At 43.0% G+C, this 24,449-nt stretch overlaps 1 protein-coding gene across 1 annotated transcript in view; it reads left to right on the plus strand.

Annotated features, from left to right (window-relative positions):
- Positions 1–24,449, plus strand: part of plxna2 (plexin A2) — a 266,646-nt gene that overhangs the window by 20,580 nt on the left and 221,617 nt on the right. The window contains exon 2 of the mRNA XM_042491079.1: positions 14,992–16,325. Coding sequence (XP_042347013.1) covers positions 15,126–16,325 — 1,200 coding nt within the window. The 5' untranslated portion in view covers positions 14,992–15,125. The remainder of the gene's footprint in view (positions 1–14,991; positions 16,326–24,449) is intronic.

The raw sequence follows: 24,449 nt of genomic DNA on the forward strand, positions 1-24,449 counted from the left end.
ACCACATGCTGTTATTGCCTCTCATCCAAAGGGAGATTGGGCTAAGTAACTAGCCGCAGACTTGATTTTGTGGTGTTTTATCACCTCTGATGAAATTAGAGGGGCCTCAACCAGGGTGAGGTAGAGAGAAAAACAGAGTGAGAGAGAAGGAGAGAGGCTGAGCCCTTTGCTACTGCATGATAATGCATCTGTTATGTGTGCCTGAGCAGAAAGGGCCTGAAAATAGGCCTTAATAGTCCTCAGACCGTGGTGTCTATTTGCGAGGCGGGCATCATTATGCTTGGGGTCACAGCAGGTCCTAGACACAATGAGTGAAGGTTTCCTTCCTCCTGTAAAAGGTTTACATAACAAACAATACAGCCCATACATTACCCAGAAATTTACTGGTGCTTCACTGTAGAAATATGGAGATTATTTACTACATCATATGATTGATTTATGAGTCTGTTTATACCTGGTATAACCTAGTATTTCATTGATCCAAACTCAAATGGAAAGCCAAGACACATCAGGGACTACCTATTACTCCGACAGCCCCGTTACTCTAAAAAATACCCTTCTGGACTAAAAGGCCATTTCTCTGCTAGCCTTTTATCTCCAAAAACTAACACTCATTGCTCTGAAGTCCTTTTTCTCCAAAAATACACACTCCCTGCAGTTAGACAGCCCACACTCGTACATTTCAGTAAACCACAGATATGTTATATTTCTGAACAATGCTGTGGTGAATGTGTTAAGTTTAAGCACAAAACACACACTTGGTTATGTTTAAAAAAAAGATTACGTTTTGACTTAAAACACCCACATTTGATGGCACTAAAGTCGCTTGAAAAGCAGGGATGCTTCGGTAAAGAACATCTGGCTTCAGTGACTTAAACGCTGCCGAGAAACACTGCAAAGGTTTGATAAAAATACCTGAGATCGGTGGCTCAAACACTGTTGGGAAACTGAAACTAACTGCAAGGAGTGTGTACTTTCAGCGAAAAATGACATTTTTAAGCTGTGTTTGTTTTTGGGACAACAGGTTGTCACTGTCACGTCAGCAGTTGTGTTGATACAGCAGGAGACACGAGTGTCAGCAGAATTCAGTATATTCCCTTTTATAGGGCAAAATGATGGACGATCACGCAGTACTTTGTCTAACTTGTTTTGAAATGGGCAAATTATAGAGTCATAGCCCTTCCATTAAAACACTGCATCCTGCATTGATTACCTAGTCCTTATTTGGGATGCATTAGGTTCATGCACGTTTACACTGCATAAGATATGTGGTCAAATGCGTCCCAGACCACATTGGCAAGTGATTTCAGTGATTGCAACACAATGCGTCTTGATGGTCATTTTCACTCATATTTTGTGCTGTCCACTTGTGATCCAGTCAGCCAAAAACCATGTGAACACCAGCTATAAACAGGCTCTATGAGTTTTTTATGTTCAGGCTTGTCTCGTGTCTTGCTACCATTGCTACTGTGAACAGACACAGACTTCATAAACAGCCGGTTCTTTCCTCACTTTTCCGCACGAAGCCTTATCTGTGTTATTATTTCACAGAGGCGGTCTGGCTTTGGTCAAACACTAATGTTTGGCCTTCTTTGACCCTGAATCGAGTTTGGCGAGAAGACAGAGCAACAGACAATGTGAGGACCAGGCATGATGTTTATAATCTCGCACTCCGTCTGGAAAGAAGAAGAGCGGGTCATTGGGGTTAGGCGGTTTAACTCCTAACAAGTGCTTCCACTGCAATAAGTCACAGTCATGAGTGTGAGATAAGCTCGCCAAGTGTTTGTGTGTGTGTCTGGAGCTACTGCTTGACCCTGAATGGACTGGGATTGTGGGGGGACGACGACCTGCACTGGAGCTCAGACTTGAAGAGCATCCATATTTCTGAGCCTCCTATGTGACGGCGGGAAATGTGTTTATTTCTACGGTCTTGCTGTGTTTGCCTAAAATGTCCGTGAAGGATCGTGGCTGGCTGTAAACATCATTAACCCAGCGGAGAGAGTCCCAGAGGAAACTGTGTGCTGTCCTGGATGAATGCGAGGAATAAATCGGCCACATACACCATGCTGGCACAAACAGAGAGACAAGAAATTTGAACATTCACATATACTTTCTACTTTCAGCTCTATCTCCTGCTTTATCAATAGAATGAAAACTGGACTGAATTTTTATGTAGTTTATATGTCTTTGCCAAATGCACTGGACTGAATAATCATGTAGGAGAAAAGGTTTGTATATCTTTGCCAAAGGTACTGCATTGAAGATTCACGTAGGAGAAAATGGTTATATTTCTTTGCCAAAGTATCGTTATTTTTCTTTCCGTGCCACAACTGTGCACGCTGCCAGCCAACAGTTCCAGGATTTGGAGCCCTGGGGGGATTAGGGATCACACATACTCCACTGTCATGTTAATTGCATTGACAGATAATTGATTTTAGTATGGATACAGCTGCCCCGGCGAGCGTCACATGTCTGTATTACATCATAACTCCCATCGTCACTGTTCAGAGTCAGATCACAGCCTCTGTGCATAGATATCAGATGTCATCATAGTCGAAATAAACGCAATATACACTACCTCTCCTCACCAGCCTTTCCCCTTTAAAGCCACGCAGCAATTCACAGTTATCTCCTACATTGTTTTTGATAGAGGCGCTCAGTAGATGAGTGCGTTCCCTGCTGTGTTTTCCAGTGCCTGGGTGTTAGCCAACCCGGAGTAGCCTCATCCTCTCAGCCAGCGTGTGATTACAGAGCTAGACCAGGATATATCATACAGTCCTTAGATGAAACAGCAGCAGAAGAAATTGAAGGGATTACTTTGACTGACAGAATTCCCATCATTTTTTTCCCCCTCCACCTCCCCTAGAAACTCTTACATAACCGTTCCGGATTTTGTCTCCGCTGAGTGAAATAACAGGTCTCATTGTCTAATGAGTAGATATAGTATACATTTAGAGCTAAATAATAGCATCTACATTTTTGTTCACCTCCTTTTCTCAACATGCCCCTGCTTCTATTCATTCCTCTCGCTCTTTTACCAGTCGCCCTCGCCCCCCACTCCCTCTCGAGTGTGCCAGCCAGGCTGTGTAAATTTGCTCCAGATAATAGTGGACGTACCGTGCCAGCTTCTGGAGTTGTGGCTGCTGCTGTGGCTGTAACGGCTTGTTACCCAGCTGGAGTAATGGCTGTATGGCTCCCTCTCTTTCCTTCCTTCCTTCCTTCCTCTTTCCCCTCTGTCTGCCTGTCGTTCTTTTTCTCTCTCTCACACTAAAACTGGAGGCACTGTTTTGTCCTTCTTGCTCACTTTCACAGGCCATCATTCACTGTTTCTGTCCCCTTATCTCAATTCCTCTCCTGTTGTATTTTATGGCTCACTTTCCCCTCTTCCCTCCCTATCCTTCTCTCTTCTCAATCCCTCCAGCAGTAGTCGCCGTGGCCACTGAGCCATGCTCAAGCCTGACTCTGATCCCAATGAGACAAATGATGAAGCAGGGGGTGAGGTGGGGGGAAGAGAGTGGGGATGTACGTGGCAGCTGAAATGGAAGCCATTTTTTTCATGCCATCTTCTTCATTAGTCGGCCTCTGTGAACCGCCAATGCTTAGCACACGCTCCGTGGAACGAATGCTTAATCACACACGTTTCCGCTCACTTGCAGAGCGGGTTGTTGGTGCTTAACTCCGGATTTGGCATGATTATTTGACAGAAGGTTCGGTCCATCGGTGCCTCGTTCTGATTGGGCAACTGCACACCAAAGGTCAGAGTCCATGCTTTGTTTAGCAGAGTGCAGCTGCAGGCAGATAACACCTCTGCAGGGAGAGTGTGTTGATAAAGAAAGCAAATACATCAGCGCAAACCAGTGCACATAGACGCACACTGTGATAATACTGGTGCTCACACACGTGCACACACAGGTCGTGCTGTGGCCTGCCCTTGTTTGGGTTGCCGTCGTCTGTATCTTCTTGGCTCGGCTGCCCTCACCGTAGCTGGTCGTCTCTCTTTATGTTCAACTCTGCAGCCCATTAATGACCTGGAGTTTATGTAATCCGATTGCAGCGAGGCCAGACAAACTGAGACACTCATTTGTTTCATTCCAGTCTACTCCACACAGGACGCACGATTGCCTGCTCATTCAGACCAATGCCCCTCTGGCTGTCCTTTGCACCTGCTACCTGGTTTACCAGCCAAGTTCTTTTGTCCGCCAAGTCCATTTGTCTGCCTCAACAACTCTTAAATGTGCCATAAGATTTGGCTTGAAAGAAATAGCCCACGATATGAGAAATGCAATGTATCATGCAGGCGCAAATTGGAAGTTTAGTTCACAATTAAAATGATTGGTTTTACTAAACTGCCTGGAATTTACCATTAAATTGGGAGATTAGATGAATTTATTGTCTTCTCACATTTCATTTCTTACCATAAACTGTATAAAAAATGATGCACATAGTCACCTAGATGTGACTTGTTAGCTCGTATACTCCTGTTTTAAATGTGTGTATAAACTGTACTGGATACGGTGTTAGACATTGGTCGCAGAGCAGCTAACTTTCACTGGTCGAGCTGGCTACTTGTGGTTTATCCCTCTGCTAACTTAAATGGGGATAAAATGATTTAATAATGTGTCTCTTCCAGACTTTCAAAATGTTACTGGCATTAATAGATCAAAATGTATCTGCTGGTTTATAGACCTCTCTTTCCCAATGGAAGTCTCACCTGTCAGTCAAAGCGCACCTAGGCTAAATAACATTGAAACAGGTGAGTTATATTTAAGTTCATCCTCTGTACAGTTGTCAGTTGTCATACAGATGAAAGAGGAAATCAGCCATAGAAACCTTTTTTTGTTATCAGGCTGTAAATATGTTTATTTCTGCTGTAAAGTTGGCCATTTTAATCTCGGGTTGTCAGCCTCAAGTGGCCATTAGAGGAGCTGCAGTTTTTGGCACTTCAGCGTTGGCTTCATTATTCGGAGGTTGTTGCTAGTTCTACTTACTGCTCATACACAAATGAGGGGACAAAATCTTATGTACATCTAACAGTGTAGTGCAGTCCAATAAAACAAGATCCCAGCCTCTGTGACATAATCTTAACAATGATGTAAAACTGAAAATTTCTTTGGACTGCAGGAGATTGAGATTTTTACAGGTGTTCCTGATCTTGAGTGACGTGCTGTATATCTCCCTTTTTAATAATTCATACAGACATGACTCATTTTCAGATTCACCAACCACTGAAAAATCACAAAACAAGGCACTTTACCTTTCATGTTGTACAATTGCATCCCTCCACATACAGCTCTCATTATGCTGCTATATTGACTCAAAGTGACAGGATCGGGCAGCATCTGCAGCGTACTTCAGGAATAGTTAAGGCCCTCCGATTTGATAAAATGTGTATGGTGTCAATCAAAGAGCCCGATTCAGTCCCAATCTGTATGTGAGCTGAGCTGAGCTATCTGATCCTGTGGCCTCCGCTGACATCCCGCTCTGTTTATGTTCTTCGCCCGCCGAGGATTCACCCTCTTCTCGCTGAGGCCCTTTACAATTTAGATTTATGGAAATACCTCCTAATAGAAAGCTGCTTTCACAGGATGACAGACAGCGATGATGAGGCGTGCACCACATAGCTACTGCTGGTGGGACTGCCTGAGAAAGATCACGCCTCAGGATTTAACCCCCGATTTAATAAGAGAAGTACACGGAGGCTGTTAGTTGTGTCAGCGGAAACAAGGATTGAGAAAAGAAAGTGGGATAATTTATGTAAGTCTGTGTCTGTCTGTGTGCTCCCAAATATGTGCATGCCTTTGATTTTGGACGTGGTTATGTGTACGTCTGAGCTCGTAAAAGAGCATGACAGTGAATGTGCACGTCTGTGTGTTTTGGAGGAGGTGGCGGCTGTGGGAGGGGAAACAAAAATCATTAGAATAACAATGACTGTAATCTCTCAGTGGATGTCATAGGTTTTAGGCGTAATACCAGCGCGTGTTTGCTCAAACAGAGTTTGAAGTGTGTGAAGCGGGAGGGGGGCTCGGCACAGACGGGGTTAAAGGAAAAGATTAGATACACGTGCCCTTGTTTGCATTCAGGGATAAGCAGCTATGCCGAGACTCGATTATTCTTGTGTCATGATGTTGTTTTTTTTTTGTAGAACATTTTTAAATGTGTGTGAGAGGGTGTGTGTTTAAAAATCTTTTATACGCATTCAGTGGAGTAATAACTCTGAGAGGCTGAGGCGTAATGAAGTACTGCGTCTGCTTTCAATGGGCGCAATTCAGTGAAACTGAAGGCCTCGCTGCTGGCCTCTAAACTCAGATGTCATAAGCAAGTGCGCTGATGTGGGTCACTGACAAAGATAGTGCTATTAAACAGTGGATGCAAAGTGTTCTGTTAGAGTGCCTTTAGAGCACATGCTTAATTGTGGACAAGTGCGCATTAATTTACTATGCACTACTGAATTACAGCTGGTTTAGCAATCGCTCAGAGCCCAGCACACAAGATAAACAAAAACATTAAGAGGCAATGTTAAAAATTGTGCAATGATGGCTTTAAATTTGCAGCAGCAGTGATTAGACTGTTGTGATTTTATGAGCAAACACAAATACATCCAAATATTTCCTTCATTTAAGGTTCTGCATGCGACATTAGGAGTATTAATGCAGCAGCAAACCACTATTTGCTATTTACAGATAATGTGAAGTAACGGCATTAGCGAACAATTAAGTTGTAATGCTTCTCTGTGGTTTGTTGTGGTGCTTGAGCATGTTAGTACATGTATGTATTAGGGTGCAGCTGAATTCTCGGATGAAACAAGTGTCTAGTCCACATTAATATACTTTTTTACGAGAACAGGTATCATTCAATGGAAATGTGTCAGTGTGTTCAGTTTTTTACACTGGTGATCAAAAATGATCTGAAGGTCATTACTGAGTTTGTTTTGTAAAAAAGTCTTCTAATGAATATTGAATGTAACTGCTTCTGATGAACCCATATCAGTTTCAAAGTCTTAAAACAGCTATACTGGTGAGGTCGCAAGTCAAGTCAAGATTGACTTCGGGTCATGAGCATTGGTCTTGTGGGTGAAAGTTTTGTGTTTGTTTGACCCGTCAACCACCCCTCCCATCCACCCTTTAGGGACTTCTTTGATCTTTATGAACAGTACACAGACATTTTATGCTTTTCATACTACGTCACCTCCGTCACCGTCAAGTATGGGTGTAATAAGCTGTTTGCATGGTCGACCAGTATGGCCATTTCTTCGGTGATAGTGGGCTCACTTCGGATATCGGGACAGTGTTCTCACTGTAGCTCAGGGCCCATGCCTTGGTTCCCCTCTGGCTAACATTGCTAGCTTTGTTGGCACTTTGTTGCTGCTGTTTAATACTGTATTTGGATTTAGCATCACCTGTGTTGAGAATTGGGTCCAGACAATTCAAGTGCTCTGATTTTTGCATAGCGCTCCTTTAATTTATGAAGCAAAATCTACTACTCCTGACATTACAGCACAGGAAACCAAACAGAGTGAAATGATAGCAGTTACGGTGTGGCTCGTGGTTTCTGAGCGTGCTATCCCCCCACTTTGCTACTGTGTCGTTTCCTTGTGGTGGCTGGAAGGACGGATGGAAGCAGAATAGACGTGTGGAGTTTTGTTGGAAGCTGACAGATAGCGCTGGCACTGGAGCAGAGAAATCCATTTCCCATTGAGACAAAAGGATGTATAAATATAACTCCAGCTCAACAACTCAAGATGCCAGAGAGTCCTCTCATTATCTCTGCTCTTGATAGCAGCAAAGAGAGAAGACTAATGGACTAACCTCTGCTGCTAATCGCTTTTTTATAGGCTCCTATAGAAGAAGATCTCCCTTTAGGGAAGATTAAACTTTCTATTTTTACTGTGCAAATGGCCACATCGACAGAAAAGCTTACCACGCAGTGAGCAAAAAATGTTTTAAACCTTTTACTTTTCTCGATTGGCGTATTTGTTGATATTTGTTCCAAGCTGTCTCTTTGATTTGCAGTGTATCTCTTTTACTTAAGCATTAGGATTTCACGCTTTACATTAATGACTCAGGGAATAACACATTAATCCAAGGCATGAAATTACAATCTCCCATTTCCGTTTCCTATCCGACAACAATGGATTTAGCACCGTAAACGGATTTTGGTTTATGTTCTTTATCTTTCGCAATACAATTGCTGTAAATATGAATTTAGGAGATCAAGCAAATTTGGCTGCATTGTTAAGAAGCTTAGGATATGAGGACAAAAAGGGAAAAAAAATCAAAAAGCACAAAAGCACAAGACCTGCTGCCTATTCCAGGGTGACGGAGGTTTAGAGCAGCTCACGCTCCAGAGGCCACTTCCCAAAGCCTGTTCTTCCCTGATTCAGTGTGCTGGCTGCTGCACTGCCCTCAGGCCGCTGTGTTCACAACCCTCAGTGATGGTTTGCTTAGCTTATTATTTCACATTTTCTCATTTCTGGCCTGTTCTGTCTCCTGCTTCTTTTCATGAGATAATCAGACACAATGCAGCTCCCTTTGACCACAGTTGGCACGGTCGCTGCATCTTGCCCAGTGGCTGGGGAAATCACCAGCATTTCAGCACAGGGACACCACAACCAGACACAGTGACAGCCAGTGGGACCAGTTTGTTTAACAAGCGCTCAGAAGCAGCCCGTTTGAGTGTGCCAAAGCAGTGTTTTGTGTGCCTGACTATTCATTATGAATGGGAAGTTTTGCAGGAAAAAAAAATCCTGGCTTTTCTCCGAGCCATGATCACAGCTTGCGTGTGTGCTGGAATGCGAGTGCTTTTTCTGTCTCCTCTGACTTGATGCTCATCTTTCTTTTCCTTCCATGTCTGCCAACGAGATTGTCAGATAAGTGAGAATGGAAATCAACTGACAATAACCATGATATTCTGAGTTTTTTGGCACTTTATGCTCTTATGTGATGTAACACAGTGGAGCGGTTGACAGTTTGTCATCATGTCAGACCATCTTTCTTCTTGTGTCAACAAACTGAACTTATTTCAGAACCAGGACTTGTTGTTTTTGGTGTTGTCAGAGACAGATAAATATTTATTGTGTGTTAAAATGTTGCTGATATTGCAAATTGATGACATAGGCACAGATGTTTCCAGCTCCCTCTCTGTCAACACCACAAAATGTGTGCTAAATTTGTGCTACATTTATGCTTTTATGTCTATTTGGCAAATGTTTATGGTGTTTTTTGTGGTTGGTGTTGGACAGTGGTGATGTGTGGCTTCAAGTCACTCAGGATGAGGAAATGAGCTTGTAAACTCTCCTCCTGCTGACTTCTGCTTGCTAGCCAGGTCGAGATTTTCAAATGTGACATCAGAAAACATTGAGGAAAGTGAAAAAGATGGGTGCCGGCCAACTAGCACTCTGTTAGCCATTGTACAGGTGTGGAAAATAAACTGGACGACCTCCATGCCGCACCAGTGTCCAACAGGATAGCTGTAATATCTTGTGATTCACCAAAACTTGGCTAAATCCTGGAAAGCACTATTCAACCAAATCTGACAGAGCAGAAGAGTGTGGGAGAGAGGAAGAGGAGGTTACTTGGGGTCAGCTTTGGTTTTGGGACTGGTCTCAAGAGCTCTCGCTCTTATCTCAGAATCTTCCACATTTTTACCCGGTTATATCATGGTCGTTGACGAAGAGGTAACAGGATTTTATCTCTATTTTTACTTTGTGAAGACATTTCTCAAGGTGCAGTGACTGTATATACTCATACAGTTTGGCAATAAAAAAAGTGAAAGAAGAGGAATCTTCATTTGTTTTCAGTGGCTGTTTTTATGGGGAGATCTCAGATCAGTTCCTGTGGTTTGCATGTTCCATAGTTTATCTTATGGGACTCGCACTGGTTTGGTCTTGGTCTTCGCTCAGTCTAACTTATAGGCTGCATAAATAATGGATGTAGCAACCATGATGTCATCCATTGGTTTGTGAACTGCCGTTTTGAAACCTCAAGTTCAGTATTTCTGCTGCAGCCATCTTATGTTTTGGAGCCAGAAGTGACCATATTTGGGCAAGAGTTTGTGGAGGAGCGAAGGGTGGATCTGACTCTAGACTGTTGCGATGCAACATAGACAGCCTGTTACTCAAACGGCCTCGCCCATAAATATACGTAACTTTGGGCCTTTATAGCCTCGGAGGTTGCCACTGGGTCTCGCCCTGCCTTGGTCCTTTGTGTTGATTTGGTCTTAACCCCTCAAAATCTTAGTTTTTTTCTCAGTTTCAATACTAACTGGTCTTGGTCGTGACTTTGTCTTTTCTGTGGTCTTGACTACACCGCCGGTTCTCACATAGCAGGTGCAAAGTTTCAAAGCTGCTGACTGATAAGTGCAATTAAACGCTAAAAAATGCTGCCTCTGTTCCACTTTACCCGTAATTCTATTCACTGCCAACACAGTCATGCCCTCTTCTTTTTCTCGGTCAATAGGTAACTATGTTTAAGTATGAATCACTCCGGGGTGCATTTATATGTTAATTTCCTTCTCTGTGATTCTGACTCTTCATAAACAACAAAAAGACGCAGCTTTGAACTACAGACCACGAGGGGTGATCCGGTGTTGTTCTTATTCTTTTCAAGTCCTCAACTGCATAGTACAGAGAAGTCTCTGTCAAGTGCAACAAAGCAGTGGTCATGCAATCAACTTAAACAAAGACTTCATTGCCTCTGTTACCGCAAAAAGCAATATGAATGGATAACCTTTGTGGAGCTTTTTTTATTTACGCCATTCACTCTTTTCCTGCCTCTGCAGCTGTTGCCACAATATGACGGAGTGATGCATATATTTCTCCCCACAACTGTGGAGGAGGAGGGAAATAAAAAGACGAAAAGATGGATGGGAGTAAATGTTGTATACACATATACGATTAAGGGGCGTGGGTGTAGCAAGAGCTCTAAAGGCCAAAAGGCTGCAGGGCTTGAGCAAAAAGCTGGCTCAGCAGGAGGCTGATTATACCACCAAAGGGATCCACTTTGCACATCGAGCATGTACAAACTCAAACAAAGGAGCATGGCAGCGCGAAGGCAGCTGAAAGTGAGGGTGGGGGTCTGGCCCTGGCTGCTTTTCTAGAGGCAATGGCACTTTTATGACCATGCTAATAAAGTGCTGCTGGGATGGAGCGCCTCCCACACCTCCGCCTGCGCACACGCCAAGAACAGCTTGACTGGGCCTTAGGACCTGTGTTTATGGACACATGGATCAATACACTCCCTAAGGGTCTATATTTAAGTCGGGGCTGAGTAGCGTACCCGTTGATCAAGGGGGAGGGGAGGGGCCCCAAGATGGCCATTACCAAATCTGAAACGAGGTCTATGAAAGGGCAGACACGGTTCAGGGAGAATCCTGAATCAGCTCTGCAAATCAAACCTGCCTCCAACACATAGTTGCCTGGATTTGCAGCAGGGGCGTCGCATTCAGTCGTTGTGTCAAGTACAAGTATAGACAGATTATTAGGTTTTTTTCATCATTAGAGATCTCTTATCAATGAAACAGGAGAGGATGGTGCAAAAAGGGAAAGGCATATCAAATATTTCCTAAAGCACTGGGGAGGGACTTATGTTTTTTTTATTTTGGCTTATGGGAGTGGCATACAACTTTAAATGGCAGTATCTTGTATTAATTTTGCCACAGATTTTGAAAATAAAAGCATGTTTTCTTTAAAAGATGTTGCCTTTTTTCTCTTAAAATGGCTTTCTTTTTCATTCTTAGTTTTTTTTTATTTTATTTTAATTTTTTTTGACATATTTCAGTGATTTTTAAAGAAAACATGACTTCCAAACCTGCAGGCCTGCATATATAAAAATCACAAAATTAACCATTTACCATAGTCTTAAACTGTAAAACCCGGAATAATTGTTGAATTTTTAAGTTTCTGGCAGTTCTTGAAAGCAACATGTGGAACGCCTCATGCATTTTCCTCGTGCTAGATCCAGGGCTTTTTAAAACATTCGGGGCCAACGCCTCGGATGCCGAGGCCTAATGACGCCACTGATTTGCAGCATCTCTCCACACAGCACTCCTTTCCCTATCTTCACTTGCAAGTGCTTGTTAATTCAAGGCGCAGTCGCTGATTATTCCAGCCACATCTTTCACCCTTGATTCTCCGTGCCCTCACTGCTGGAAATGCAAATCTGGAGCGTGACAAACGATGTAGGGCCGTCTCTGACACGTTCGAGCCCCTGGCGTCCCCCATGTCGCTCCCCAGCTTACCTCCTCCAGCGCCGCAGTAATTACCCTTGTTGGATCGCTACGCCTAATCATACTCGATTTTGGGATGCACTGCCATTGTCTCCACTTGTTAGCCCCTCACATTGCTCAGTTCTGATAGAGTACACTGATAATACTGAGAGAAGGAGGCACACACACAAACACACACACATACAGTATATACTGTTGGCTGGTGTTTTTATGAGGGAGCTATGTGCAGAGCAGTAGCTGATTCATTTAAAGATGATTGTTGTGGCGCCAGTGATTAATCCCTCCACGATCTGATCATGTCAGCAGGAGATGAATAGAATAAAAGGATTAAAAAAAAACAGCAATGTTTAGAAGAATCATAATTAATAGGTTCAGATCCTGTAAAACCCCTTAAAGAGCAGAGAGCAAGGGGAGGGGTGTCTGGAAGTGGCTCCTAATTTGTTCTCACTTTGTTCCAGTAATAAGAGCCAGGCCTTCCTTTCCAATGGACGAGATAATTAACTCCTGGGGACAGACAGCACCGAGTTCGGTCTCTTGGTTTATGGTGCACAGAGAGAGATCTCTGCAGCCCCGGCTGAGCGTGGTTGCATAAATTGCAGACTTTGCTTGATGTATGTTTTTACAGATAGATACGGAGGGGGGACAAATGATAGGAGTGTTGGTTGATGGGTTGTAGTCAGAGGAAGAAATGTGAGGGAGGGGGTGAATGTAGAAATTAAATAAGGAGGCTGATGTTTTAAAGGGAAAGAGCACAGGGATTTGAGCTTGTGTGCTTATGAATTTGACAGGGTTTTATTCATAGTTATGGTCGCAAATGCTGCTATTGTTAATGTTTTTGAGCTTGAAATCATTATAGCTTTGTCCTCCTCCACTCAAAAATGTGTTTTTTCATGTTTGTGTCCCTTCAAATGAATGACCTTCACTATAAAGTGCTTCAGTGAGGACATTTTTCTGTAGGCTGTTAGCGTCACCTTGGCTCCCTTGTCAAATCGCCAATGGGATTTTTTCATTAGAATTTGGATTATTGCAGAAAATAAGCTCTGTGGAAAACAAAAGTTTATAAAACATAGCCTACGTGTTTTGTTCAGCTAGGTAATCTTCACAAATGAACAGCACGTATTTGATAACGAGCTACACCATGGTCACATGACTTAACATCACAATCACAATAAGGCTGTAAGATGTGTCTCATTTAGCCACTTGTTTGCTACCTCCTCAGAATTCACAAGTGGGTTATTTACTGACGTACTTAACCATGTAAAACAAAATGTGAAAGTCTCTTCAGCTTATGTCAGGTATCTAACCAAAAAAAAACACTCAAGAAACCCTTTGACTTTGAGACGAGGACACCGGGAGTGCTAGAATGCCAACCCATTTCCAGGTTTTAGGACTCATTCCTGCACTGCTCTTTTCTGACTTTTATCTGTGCAGAGTTTGTCACTAGAGAGCTGTTTTCACATTCCTCTACTGAAGAGGCCATGTCTGTGCACTGCCCCGAAATCTTACACGCACGCTGGGCAAGTCACTAAAACGAAAGCCAATACTGTCTAATACAGGAAACACATACCAATGGAGGAACAGACTTTGACACATCACCGGCAAAGAAACCCAAAACCTCCAGCCCAGAGCAGACTTGTGAGTACAGACAGTGAGAGTTAGTGTAGCCGAGCAGCCTGGGTTCACCTAACTCTATAATTAATGAAACATAAAGGGGATGGAGACAGCTCCAACAGCAACTGCTGCCCTATATATGCATGAACCCCCAAAACAGCAGAAGTTTACCCCATAACTTTCTCTCGGCTCTACAGCAACTTAAAAGGTACACACAATAAAGAACATCCTGTTAAATTAGCATTAGCATAGTGTAAGTTATGACAGCAAAAATGGTTGAGTGAGCTGTTTTTGGATGTAAACCAGACCCAGAAAGTCCTTTAACTACCAACAACCCCACTGTAGCAGATATAACTGTATTTCTTACAAACACTAACATTGTTTCAACCATGGCAAGTTAATCTGCAAGCTAACAAGCTAACAAACAACATAAATAAAGGTTGCTGAATAGCTTGCACTTACCACTCACTTTTGGTTCAAATCAGATTCCTCATCTGAGTCTGGGTCAGTAAAGGCTCCATTACCTCTAAAAGTTACCTCAAGGGAATTTCTCATGGAGAGAGTGAAAGTAGATCTGCTTCCAGGCTTTTTTCTAATTATTATCATTATGAAGGAAAACCAAGTTGAATAAAGTATGAGTATTAGCATAAGTATTTGTACGCACCTAAAAACGTTTCTGAGAGGGACATTAATAATATAATGCAAGTGTAAAGGCCCAGGCTTGATTTAGTTTAAACTCTTTCAATTGACTTCAGGTGTGATGAGTCATTGCCAAGTGTCCGAGGGTTTATGTGAGTCCGTTGTTCTGTTCTTAGAAACCGCTTGCTCACAGTGTGACAGCAGCAGCGGTAGTATGAGTCAGGTCAGTCTAATTTCCGTTTCTGTAACCTGCCTCTCTTTCCTGCGTTCTCCTGCCCCGTCCAGCAATTCCTTTGTACCATTATGTCTTCCGCTCATTGTCTCTTTAAACCTCCACTCCCCTTCTCCACTCCTCATCGCCTCACTCGGGATGAACTTTGACCTTTTCAAGCAGTGAAAGTTCTTTTAATGAAGAGCGTTTTCCATTTGGTCAGATGTGCTTCCTTTGCAGGATGTGTTAGTCATACTGTGATATCTAACTTCTTTTCTTTGTCTCTTTTTTTCCATTTTCTTTTCCAGAAACATGTGAAGACTCTTGTGGATATTTGACCTGCAAGTTAGCCTTCAACAACAAAAAGGCGAAGGTCTCCTCTCTTATTCCCCTCATCCGTTCATTCCGCTTCCTCTGCAGTTTCCTCGCAGGCCCGTTGAACATGGAGGGCCGGCGGGCTACGCGCAGGACTTTCTCACCTGACCCTAAAGTAGGAGCTTTAACTTCTCTGCTAGGCTTCTGGCTCTTAGTGATCCCTGCTTTGTGCAGTGGGCAGACATTCACTAGTTTCCACCCTGAACGTCGGGACTGGGTTTTTAACCACCTGACGGTTCACCAAACCACAGGAGCGTTGTATATTGGAGCAGTTAACCGTGTGTACAAGCTCTCAGGCAACCTGACCCTCTTAGTTTCCCACGATACAGGCCCAGAGGATGACAACAAGGCCTGCTACCCCCCTCTGATTGTCCAGCCCTGCTCCGAGCCCCTCGTCTCCACCAACAATGTCAACAAGCTTCTCCTGATCGATTATTCCCAAAACAGGTTGCTGGCCTGTGGCAGCCTCTACCAGGGAGTCTGTAAACTCCTTAGACTGGATGATCTTTTTATCTTAGTGGAGCCCTCCCACAAGAAGGAGCACTACCTCTCCAGCGTCAACCAGACTGGGACCATGTACGGGGTCATTGTGCCGTCACAGGGACAGGATGGCACTCTGTTTATTGGCACAGCAGTGGATGGAAAGCAGGATTACTTCCCCACCATCTCCAGCAGAAAGCTGCCCCGCGACCCTGAGTCTTCTGCGATGCTCGACTACGAATTGCACACTGACTTTGTGTCCTCTCTCATCAAGATCCCATCAGACACACTCGCCCTCGTCTCCCACTTTGACATCTACTATGTTTACGGCTTTGCCAGTGGCAGCTTTGTTTACTTCCTCACCGTGCAGCCCGAGACGCCGGAGAACAGCATGTCGTCAAGTGGATCCACTAGCGACCTCTTCTACACCTCTCGCATCGTCCGCCTCTGCAAGGACGATCGCAAGTTTCACTCTTATGTCTCTCTGCCCGTCGGCTGTGTGAAGAACGGAGTCGAGTACCGGCTACTGCAGGCCGCTTACCTCGGCAAGCCAGGTCGCGTTCTCGCCGCCTCGCTCAACATCAGTGCTCAAGACGACGTACTCTTCACCATCTTCTCCAAGGGCCAGAAGCAGTTTCATCGCCCGCCGGATGACTCGGCACTCTGCGTCTTCACCATCCGAGACATCAATGCTCGGATCAAGGACCGTCTGCAGTCCTGTTACCAGGGGGAAGGAAACCTGGAGCTCAACTGGCTGCTGGGAAAGGATGTGCAGTGCACCAAAGCGGTGAGTTACAGTAACAGATGATGATGTTTATTCACAGCAGGCACTTATGATTATGACTGAAATCTGCCTTTTATGACAACAATCAGGGGAACAAAGCTGCTCTTATCGCAAGATGAAGAAAATTTAAGGGTGAAGCAAAATCTCACTGATAACTAGCAGAGCACCGCTTCCTAACTGGTCCAGACACAAGGGTCCAGATTTCTCTTTATTTGTTAATTGAAGGTGCAGACATTAGATTAAAAGAAAAACAACACATTTTAAATTTTATTACACAAAATCTAAGCATTTCCATGTGTCTTAGAACACAAAGAAATAAAAAAAAAACAGGCACGGCACTTTGAAATGAAAGCTCTCTGCCAAAAATTCACTGTACTTCAAAATCAAGTCTCATTTTTGCAAACTTGACACCTTCAAGAGTCACTTGCAGTCCATTCAGAATGGACCCGCGACCCACTTTAGGACCACAACCCACCATTTGCAAACTACTGTGATAGAGGATTTGTAATCAACCCTCAACCAATGAAGAGACCCTATCCTTAACCCGAACCCCCACAAGAGAACTATAAATGTGCCCCAGGGTTGTAGGTTTCATTTCAGCATGGAAGGAACGTGTGTGAAACAGGCGGTTTTGGTGTCCTCCACCAGAAAATTTTGATCATCAAATACTTAATTTCCAGCTTTCTAGTAATTTTTGAATGCACCAATTTATGTCTTTAATAATTTTTAGTAAAAATATCTTTCATAATGTCAAAATAAAAATCTTATGCTACTTTCATGTTTTTATTGAAGGGGAGGACAAATGCACATTTTCTAAATATTGGGGAGAGAGTGTCCCCAGCATCGCCCCAAAATCTCCACCAATGCATCATTTTGAAGCTGTTGTTAGTATCTTTTACAAAAAATAACTGTAGTTTTTGCTGATACTGTCACTTTATCTACACAGTGTTACATAAGACAATATAGTGCTTCTAATGGCGTTTACAAGAATCCAACACACGTGAAAGAAAACCAGTCAGAGCTGAGGAGTCTTTACCACAGCTGTCCGTCATGTCACACACTTTGAACTGCACTCAGACTGTTGAATTAGGCAGCGCTGATCAAATATGAATCAAGATTCTGTGACTGCGTTGCCTTTTCTCACCTCAAATGTTTTCAGAAACATGATTTAGTGTACTGTTTAGCATTAAAAGGACAAAGATTGTGACCCGACTGCCACGTTAAAAACAGTCGAGCCAAACCCAAACGAGGCCTGCAACACTTTCTCATTTTCCAGCTAAACAGTAGACTAATACAAGTTTCTGTAAACATTTGAGGCAAGAAATAGGAAATGCAGTAACAGAATCTTGATTCATATTTGATCAGCGCGGGTCAAGCATTGATTGAAATGATTGACAGCTGCATGAGAGGATCTTTTGTCTGGTCGCTTTCCCTCCAGCAGCGTCTACATCTTATTTCCTTCTCTTAAATAAGATCTTAAACAGTAAGGGAATGACCAAAGCTTCTCAATGAGCCTCGAAACCACAGCGTTCAAAGTTTTAGGGCGTATGCTGTAAAGAAAATAAACACAGCAATCATCAGGAAATGCTTCTGGACTGCCTTGTGTAGCACACACTCTGTTATCAAACGGTTCTCACACCACATGTAATCACTGAATGTCAAATTGTTCTGCAGCTCTGATTTCACAAAACATCCACTTTCAAGTCCTTCAATGAGAGATATTCATTAATGAGAAACGATTTATTTTCTTGACAACCATCAAAGTGATAATATTCTCCTCGAGCACAATACAAACAAACATACTCCCCCCTTCTGGAGCGAGAAAACGTAGTTGGAGGGTGTGGGGGTGGGTGGGGGGGGGGCATCGCTCAAGTTGCTCTGCTTCAGATGCCGGCATAGATCACAAACCAGCCTATTTCTTCTGAAATCCCCAATTATCCTGTAATACAAGGCCATGTATCTGCTGCATGTTGTCAAGTCGAATTAAGTTTCTTGATTTTCCCTCATTCCCAGGAGGCTTCAGTCCTCTGTGCTTTCATTCTGTAATTGCTAATAGGAATTTAAGAATATTCAGACTTAATGATTAGCTAAGTGTAAGTAAGTAAGTGTAACTAGTCTGTTACAGTATGTGTGTGTGTGTGTGTGTATGTGTGTGTGTGTGTGCGCCCAATTAAAATCTGTATGTGAGGCCTATGTGGGTAGTAAATGGCCTGAAAAATATGCACTATATGGGACTGACCCACAGCTTCCATAATGGCTTCATGGTATCTGTGGTCCCCACTTGGTACACAGGTGAATAAGGTTCGTAGGTGTGTTAAAACGCATTTAAAAGTAGCTTATTTATACATATATATACACACACAGACACACAGACACACACATAAAAAAAGTTGCAGGCCCTTGACCTTTTGTCATGTTGCAAAAGTGGCCAAGAGCAAGCTGAGTATCCCTTCTTTAGCATAACCCGTATGAGGCCCACTTCAGTAAACCCAGCCATGTGGGTAATTGGCATGGGGCCATTACGGAACCTCTGGGCAATCCCATACAGAGCGCATTTTTTAACGCATTTACGACCCTCAAGGGCCCCAAATACAAATGTTTGCTGGGATTAAGATGTAGTGTGTAAGATCGAGGGGGATATATTTGCAGAACTTTAATATAATGACCATTACAAGTATGTTTTCTCCAGCGTACAATCACCTGAAAATAAGAATTGTCTTATATTTATTGCTTCAGAATTAGTAGTTTCTTTCTACATAAGGAGCAAGTCCCCGTCTTCGGAGGTCACCATGTTGCCATGTTTCTAGCGAAGCTCAAAATGGACAAACTGAACACTGGGTCCAGATGAAGACATTTGCATTTTTTCATCCGCCACTGTAGCAAGCAGCTGCTTCATGATGAGCAGCATCACAAAAAACCCTGCTTTTTTTAACGTAAAACTGCTTCATTCAATGTTTTACTGCTTTAAATCACCTGGTCCGTTTGTGTTGGAGAGGAAAAGACCTCTGCAGATAATTTGGGCTTGTGGTAAAAACCTCCAGAAAAAGGTGAGCACACATTAGTAGGTGCTGGGCAAGCTGCCCGTCTCCGACATGCCAAACAGTGTCGGAGAGACACTGATTTGTAACTTAAAACTGCCTTATTCAGCAATTTTTACCGGTTTATATTACTGGGTCCATTTGTTTTGGAGAGAAAAAGACCTCTGCAGGTAATTCGGCTCATGGAAAAAACTATGAACACTGATGGTATCTAACTAGGAGAAGTTTTAGTTGGTTGAGATCTGCACTTCTCACTGCTAGATGCCATTAAATTCTCCTATATCTTACACACTGTTTCTTTAATAAGGCTTGGGATTGGATGTGTATGTGTGTTGGAGCTATGGTGTAGGTCTTCATGTATTTTCAACGTTTAATTACATCCTCATGATGAGGGCCACTGAGCAGCTCCGTCTGTTGCTTATCCCACCTGGTCACTTAATTGACCACTCTTATTACAATCGGTACATTCCCCATTAGCACGATGAGAGAGGTGATTGTCAGGAGGAGGGAGACATTATTTCAAACAGGCGTTGTTAGGTTTCATTAGCTCTGCTGAAAAGGCGGGCAAAGAGGTTGGAAGCAGGCAAGTAGGCGGAAGATGGAGAGATGGTGGCATACATCAGCAACAATGCTGAGGTTGGGAGGCTTTCTATCTGTGCGAGCTCAAATTAGAACCTTTTTCCAGTTTCCCAGAAGGATCCCCAATCATCTCAGCACGCTCTGAAGGGTGCCACCTGCAAAGCTTCACCTCCCACTCCATTCTCCAGGCATTCGCTGCCAATAACGTTTTGGCTTTGTGTGTGTAGCCACAGAGATAAGACGATGTAAAATAGAGTCCTTAAGACCATGTCCTCATGCTCAATGAGCAGCCAATAAATCCATAGTATAATATGGATTATGCAGATAGATGTCAATGGATGAGGAACTCTTAAAGCCTATACAAATTACATTTAACCACCCGGATATGTCATCCATGCTAACATTGTCTGCCTGCTGTAAATCCCCCCGACTCACGCAGTGTGGCTGCTTTAAAGTGCACGTGTTTCACATCTTCTGTTTCTTAAATAAATATGTTCCCGATTCTTGCTGTGCGGTATTTTTAGAGCGCCTGTGTCTCAGATCCATCAAAATATGAGGTGAGTCAAGGTTAGGGTTTTTTTTTTTGTTAATACTTTGCTTGGAGTAAATTATACATGCCCTCCCGGTGACTTTCCTCTGGTCCGTCGCTAACAGCAGGTAGCCACCGAGCTCAAAGCGGAGAACCTTAATTATACCCCCAGCTCTCGTTCCTGTCTTGCAGACATTTCACTGTGTGTACGCTTACACGCAGGCCAAGGCTGAGGCTGGGAATGGAGCTGAGGCTGAGCCAGGGGATTCAGACACAGCAGCCAATCAAAGATTTATCACCCAGCCGTCCAGCCTTCTGCCATCTGGAGATTCACACCATCTCTGTAGTCACTCCCAAGGAGGCTGATGGGATTCTTTCTGTATCAGGCTGCCTGTGTGTGTGTGTATCTCTATAACTGACACTATTATCCTGTCCTGTTTTTTGCTCACCAACTAATTAACCACTCGTGAGAGAAAAGGGGAGCTAGTATTGATAACACTGAGTATGCTTACATGTACAAAATAGTCAGGGTTTATTGCCCTCATTCTTAAAAAGACAGTATTCCTACTAAGCCGTTTTACATAGCTTATGAAAATGAATATTCCACCAAAACTCCTGTTCGTATGCAGCCATGTACACTCTGACATGTCTGAACGTGTCATTTGTCTTGTCAAAATATGGACAAGTAGAACTGCTGGCGCCGTTTGTGAGTTTGTGACAATTATTTGTCTTCATACATAAAAAAGACAAATTTGTTATCCCAGCCCACAGCAGACAACAGAAAATAACAAAATATATATGTTAAAACAGATATATATATATATAAGGTAATGTTAAAAACAACCCTACTAAAAACTAGATATAAAAAACTTTAGAAAAAGGAATAAAAATACAAGAGCAGCATATTATTTAAAGTGCTCAGTGCAGCACAGGTCCATTTGATGCAAACCTGTTAATATCCAAGTATTCTATAAAGTTTAAAAGCAAGAGTTTTTTTCCTTCTGACCAAAAATGTGATTGTTTTTTGCATGCATCTTTACCCCAGTTTTATAAAGTGTTAGTGGGTTGCTTTGTGTACAGCGTATCCATGACAACGCTCAAGCCAACCAGAAACAGATATGAGGCTGTGTGTCGCAAACTGCAGTAAAAAAAACTCAATTGAGACGTATTCCGAATTGGCCCAAATAATGCTTCTAAAACCTGAGTAATACCGGCATATCCCTCATGTCTCAATCGGAAAATGCTTAATTCTGGAAAAAAAGCCGAATTCAGATTATTTAAACTGAGTGTGCTATTTACATGACCCACATCATATTCAGAATATTGTCATATTTTGAATAATAGGGGAATAATGGTTTTCATGTACTGTAGCCACTGATATACCTTAAGATGGAAACTCTGAGAACAGATATCCCGTCACATGTAATTCATTCTTCATTTAAACTCTGACTAACAGAACACTTTGTGCCATTGTTTAACAAGATTATACAGTCAAACTGTTTAAGCACACCAAGCTGTTTTCTCAGCATAGATTAAATATTATACAGTATTGCGAGTTATTCGATAAGGATTAATCACACCGGGGTTATTTTTGTCTCACCACAGCTCTTCTAAAGATAACCAATATGCATGAAACAGTCTGAGACGTGGCAAATCTACATTTCTTTTCCGCTTGTGAGATTTATGATAAGGCAGAGGGAAAGAAAGAAGAAAAAAAAAATCTGCAAGAAGGTGTACGAGAAAACTCCACCACATGGAATCCAGGGGGGATCTGGCTTGGCGGCCAAGTCTGCTAAGCGTACATCATCTAAACAATCTAGATATAATCAGAACCAAATGGTTTGGATCCCAACAGACCATATGTGGAGTAGCTGCATGCATTTTGAGGCAGCAGTAATTGATAAGCCAAAGTCTGGATCTCCTGGCTGTTTCTCAAGATAGCTGCTAGCTCTCCCCATCTGATTCATTCTGTGTGTCCGTGTCTAATCAGCATATGTTTAAAACAATTATATACAGTACATTTGATTTTATAACCAAAAGAGAACAGAATGATGTAAGCTGATTTTTTTTCCCCCTCCAATTTAAATACTGCAGTAGAGTACCCCTTAGCACTCTGTGCTATTTTGGGCAAAGGAAATACAAGGAAATGCCATAAAGTGGGGGGCGTGACTGTGAGAGCGGAGGCGATTGTTCCCTGTCAGCATTATTGCTTTGGCTCTGCTCATGAAAATCTGCGTTTTACAGCCACCGTGTGTAGTGAGAGGCTGAGCTGCCTCCCAAAGTGGGAAGTGTCACTCAACATAGTCTGCGTATACCACACTGACAGGGACGAAGACAGAGACGGAGACAGAGATGTATATAGTGGCAGATACAGAATTAATGAGTTGGGGTTGAGGAGAGGGGGTTATATATATTTAGAGGGAGAATAAGAGTTTGTGAGCAGGAGTCTATAGGATGTATATATGGGAGGAGCGCTGGGACTCAGCCTGCTTGGCCATCTCACTTTACTCCACATGGCACTTTGAGGCCACTGCCACTCAGGCTGTCTCAGCTGACCTGATTCACCACCAGAAAGGCCGCCGTCTTGCTCCTCATTTACCACCTCCTCAAACCTTACTCCGGATAGACTACAGGACGGAGACGAGTCTTCGTTCTAAACAATACTTGCCAATATACAGCCCAAATCTTCCTGTAGTCAAACTTAAAGGGATATGTCGCTGATTTTCAACCAGCTTTGTAGATGGCGAACTGTGGTAAACTTCCCTCATCTAACCAGTGCCTAGATAATCTCTCCACCCACCATCACCCCAACCATCAGGGAAAAGTCTGGATGATGCAAATGGATGCATAGATGCAGAATTTCGCCAGCTCTCCTGGGCTGTTGCTTAAACTACAGGCTGTACTTCTGGATTTTTTTTTACTGTTTCCTGTATAGTGAAAACGAATGCCAAAAAAATGAGATCAGACAGAAGAAAATAAGTAGTGCTGGTCAAATATAAAGCAAGATTCTGTTAGAGCTGCTGATTTCTCAACTTAAATGTTTTCAGAAATATGTTTTAGCTTACTGTTTAACTGAAATACAAGATTGTTTGTTACCAGTTTGCCTCCATTGTCTCAAATGAACAGGTTTGCAGTAAGTCACCCACCAGCTAGTGTTTATTGTTCTGGTTTGGTGCAATGCATTCTGGTACTGGTAGTACCAGAATGCATTGTATGCACTGTACATTGTATGCATTGTGTGCATTGTATGCACTGTAGCACCAAATTCAAAAATATTAGATTTTTTTTCTGCTGCAGAGACATCCTAGTATTGTTAAACGGCCATCTTTCATCAGTAAAATACTTTAATGACACTTGGTGGTGATTATTTACTAATGAACAGGTAAGTACGGTTCATTGCAGCCTCTTTGCTTAGATGCATATATCAAATGCTGCACGGTTATCACGTGGCGTATTTGCCGATGCACATAGTTATCATGCAGCGTGTGTCTTCCTGCGGAGGTGTGATGATAGGCCGGGGTAATGAGCCACAGTGAGAGCAAGGTGGAGCCCAGTCAGGCGGAGCTGAAACATGTCTGCCAAGTGGAACAGAAAGGCAAGCGTTTGTCTAGCTGGGAAATTTACCCGCGCACCTCCACCTCGCTCTGACCTCCCTCCATCGGTTCACTCTCTCTCAGGCTCACCTCTCTCACCCCCTCATTTCTGTCTCAGACACTCCTTGACACCGCCATTGTTTCCACAACTTTGACCATCGCTCTTTCCTTCTGTCTCACTCTGTCACCTTCATCTTTCCTCCTTACCGAGCTGTCTTCTTTTATAATGCTCTGCGTCTCGGCCTCTCCACTCTCCTAATGTCTTATTCTCCACGTCTGCCTCTCCTCTGAGGTATTTTTGTCCTTCCTGCTCATACAGTGCATCTCATGTCAAGGGTTTCTATGTTTAATATGACACTTTTGTACAGGGTTTGTACAGTCAAGAAAA

This window comes from Plectropomus leopardus, chromosome 8 (genome assembly GCF_008729295.1).
Source record: "Plectropomus leopardus isolate mb chromosome 8, YSFRI_Pleo_2.0, whole genome shotgun sequence".
Lineage (NCBI taxonomy): Eukaryota > Metazoa > Chordata > Actinopteri > Perciformes > Serranidae > Plectropomus > Plectropomus leopardus.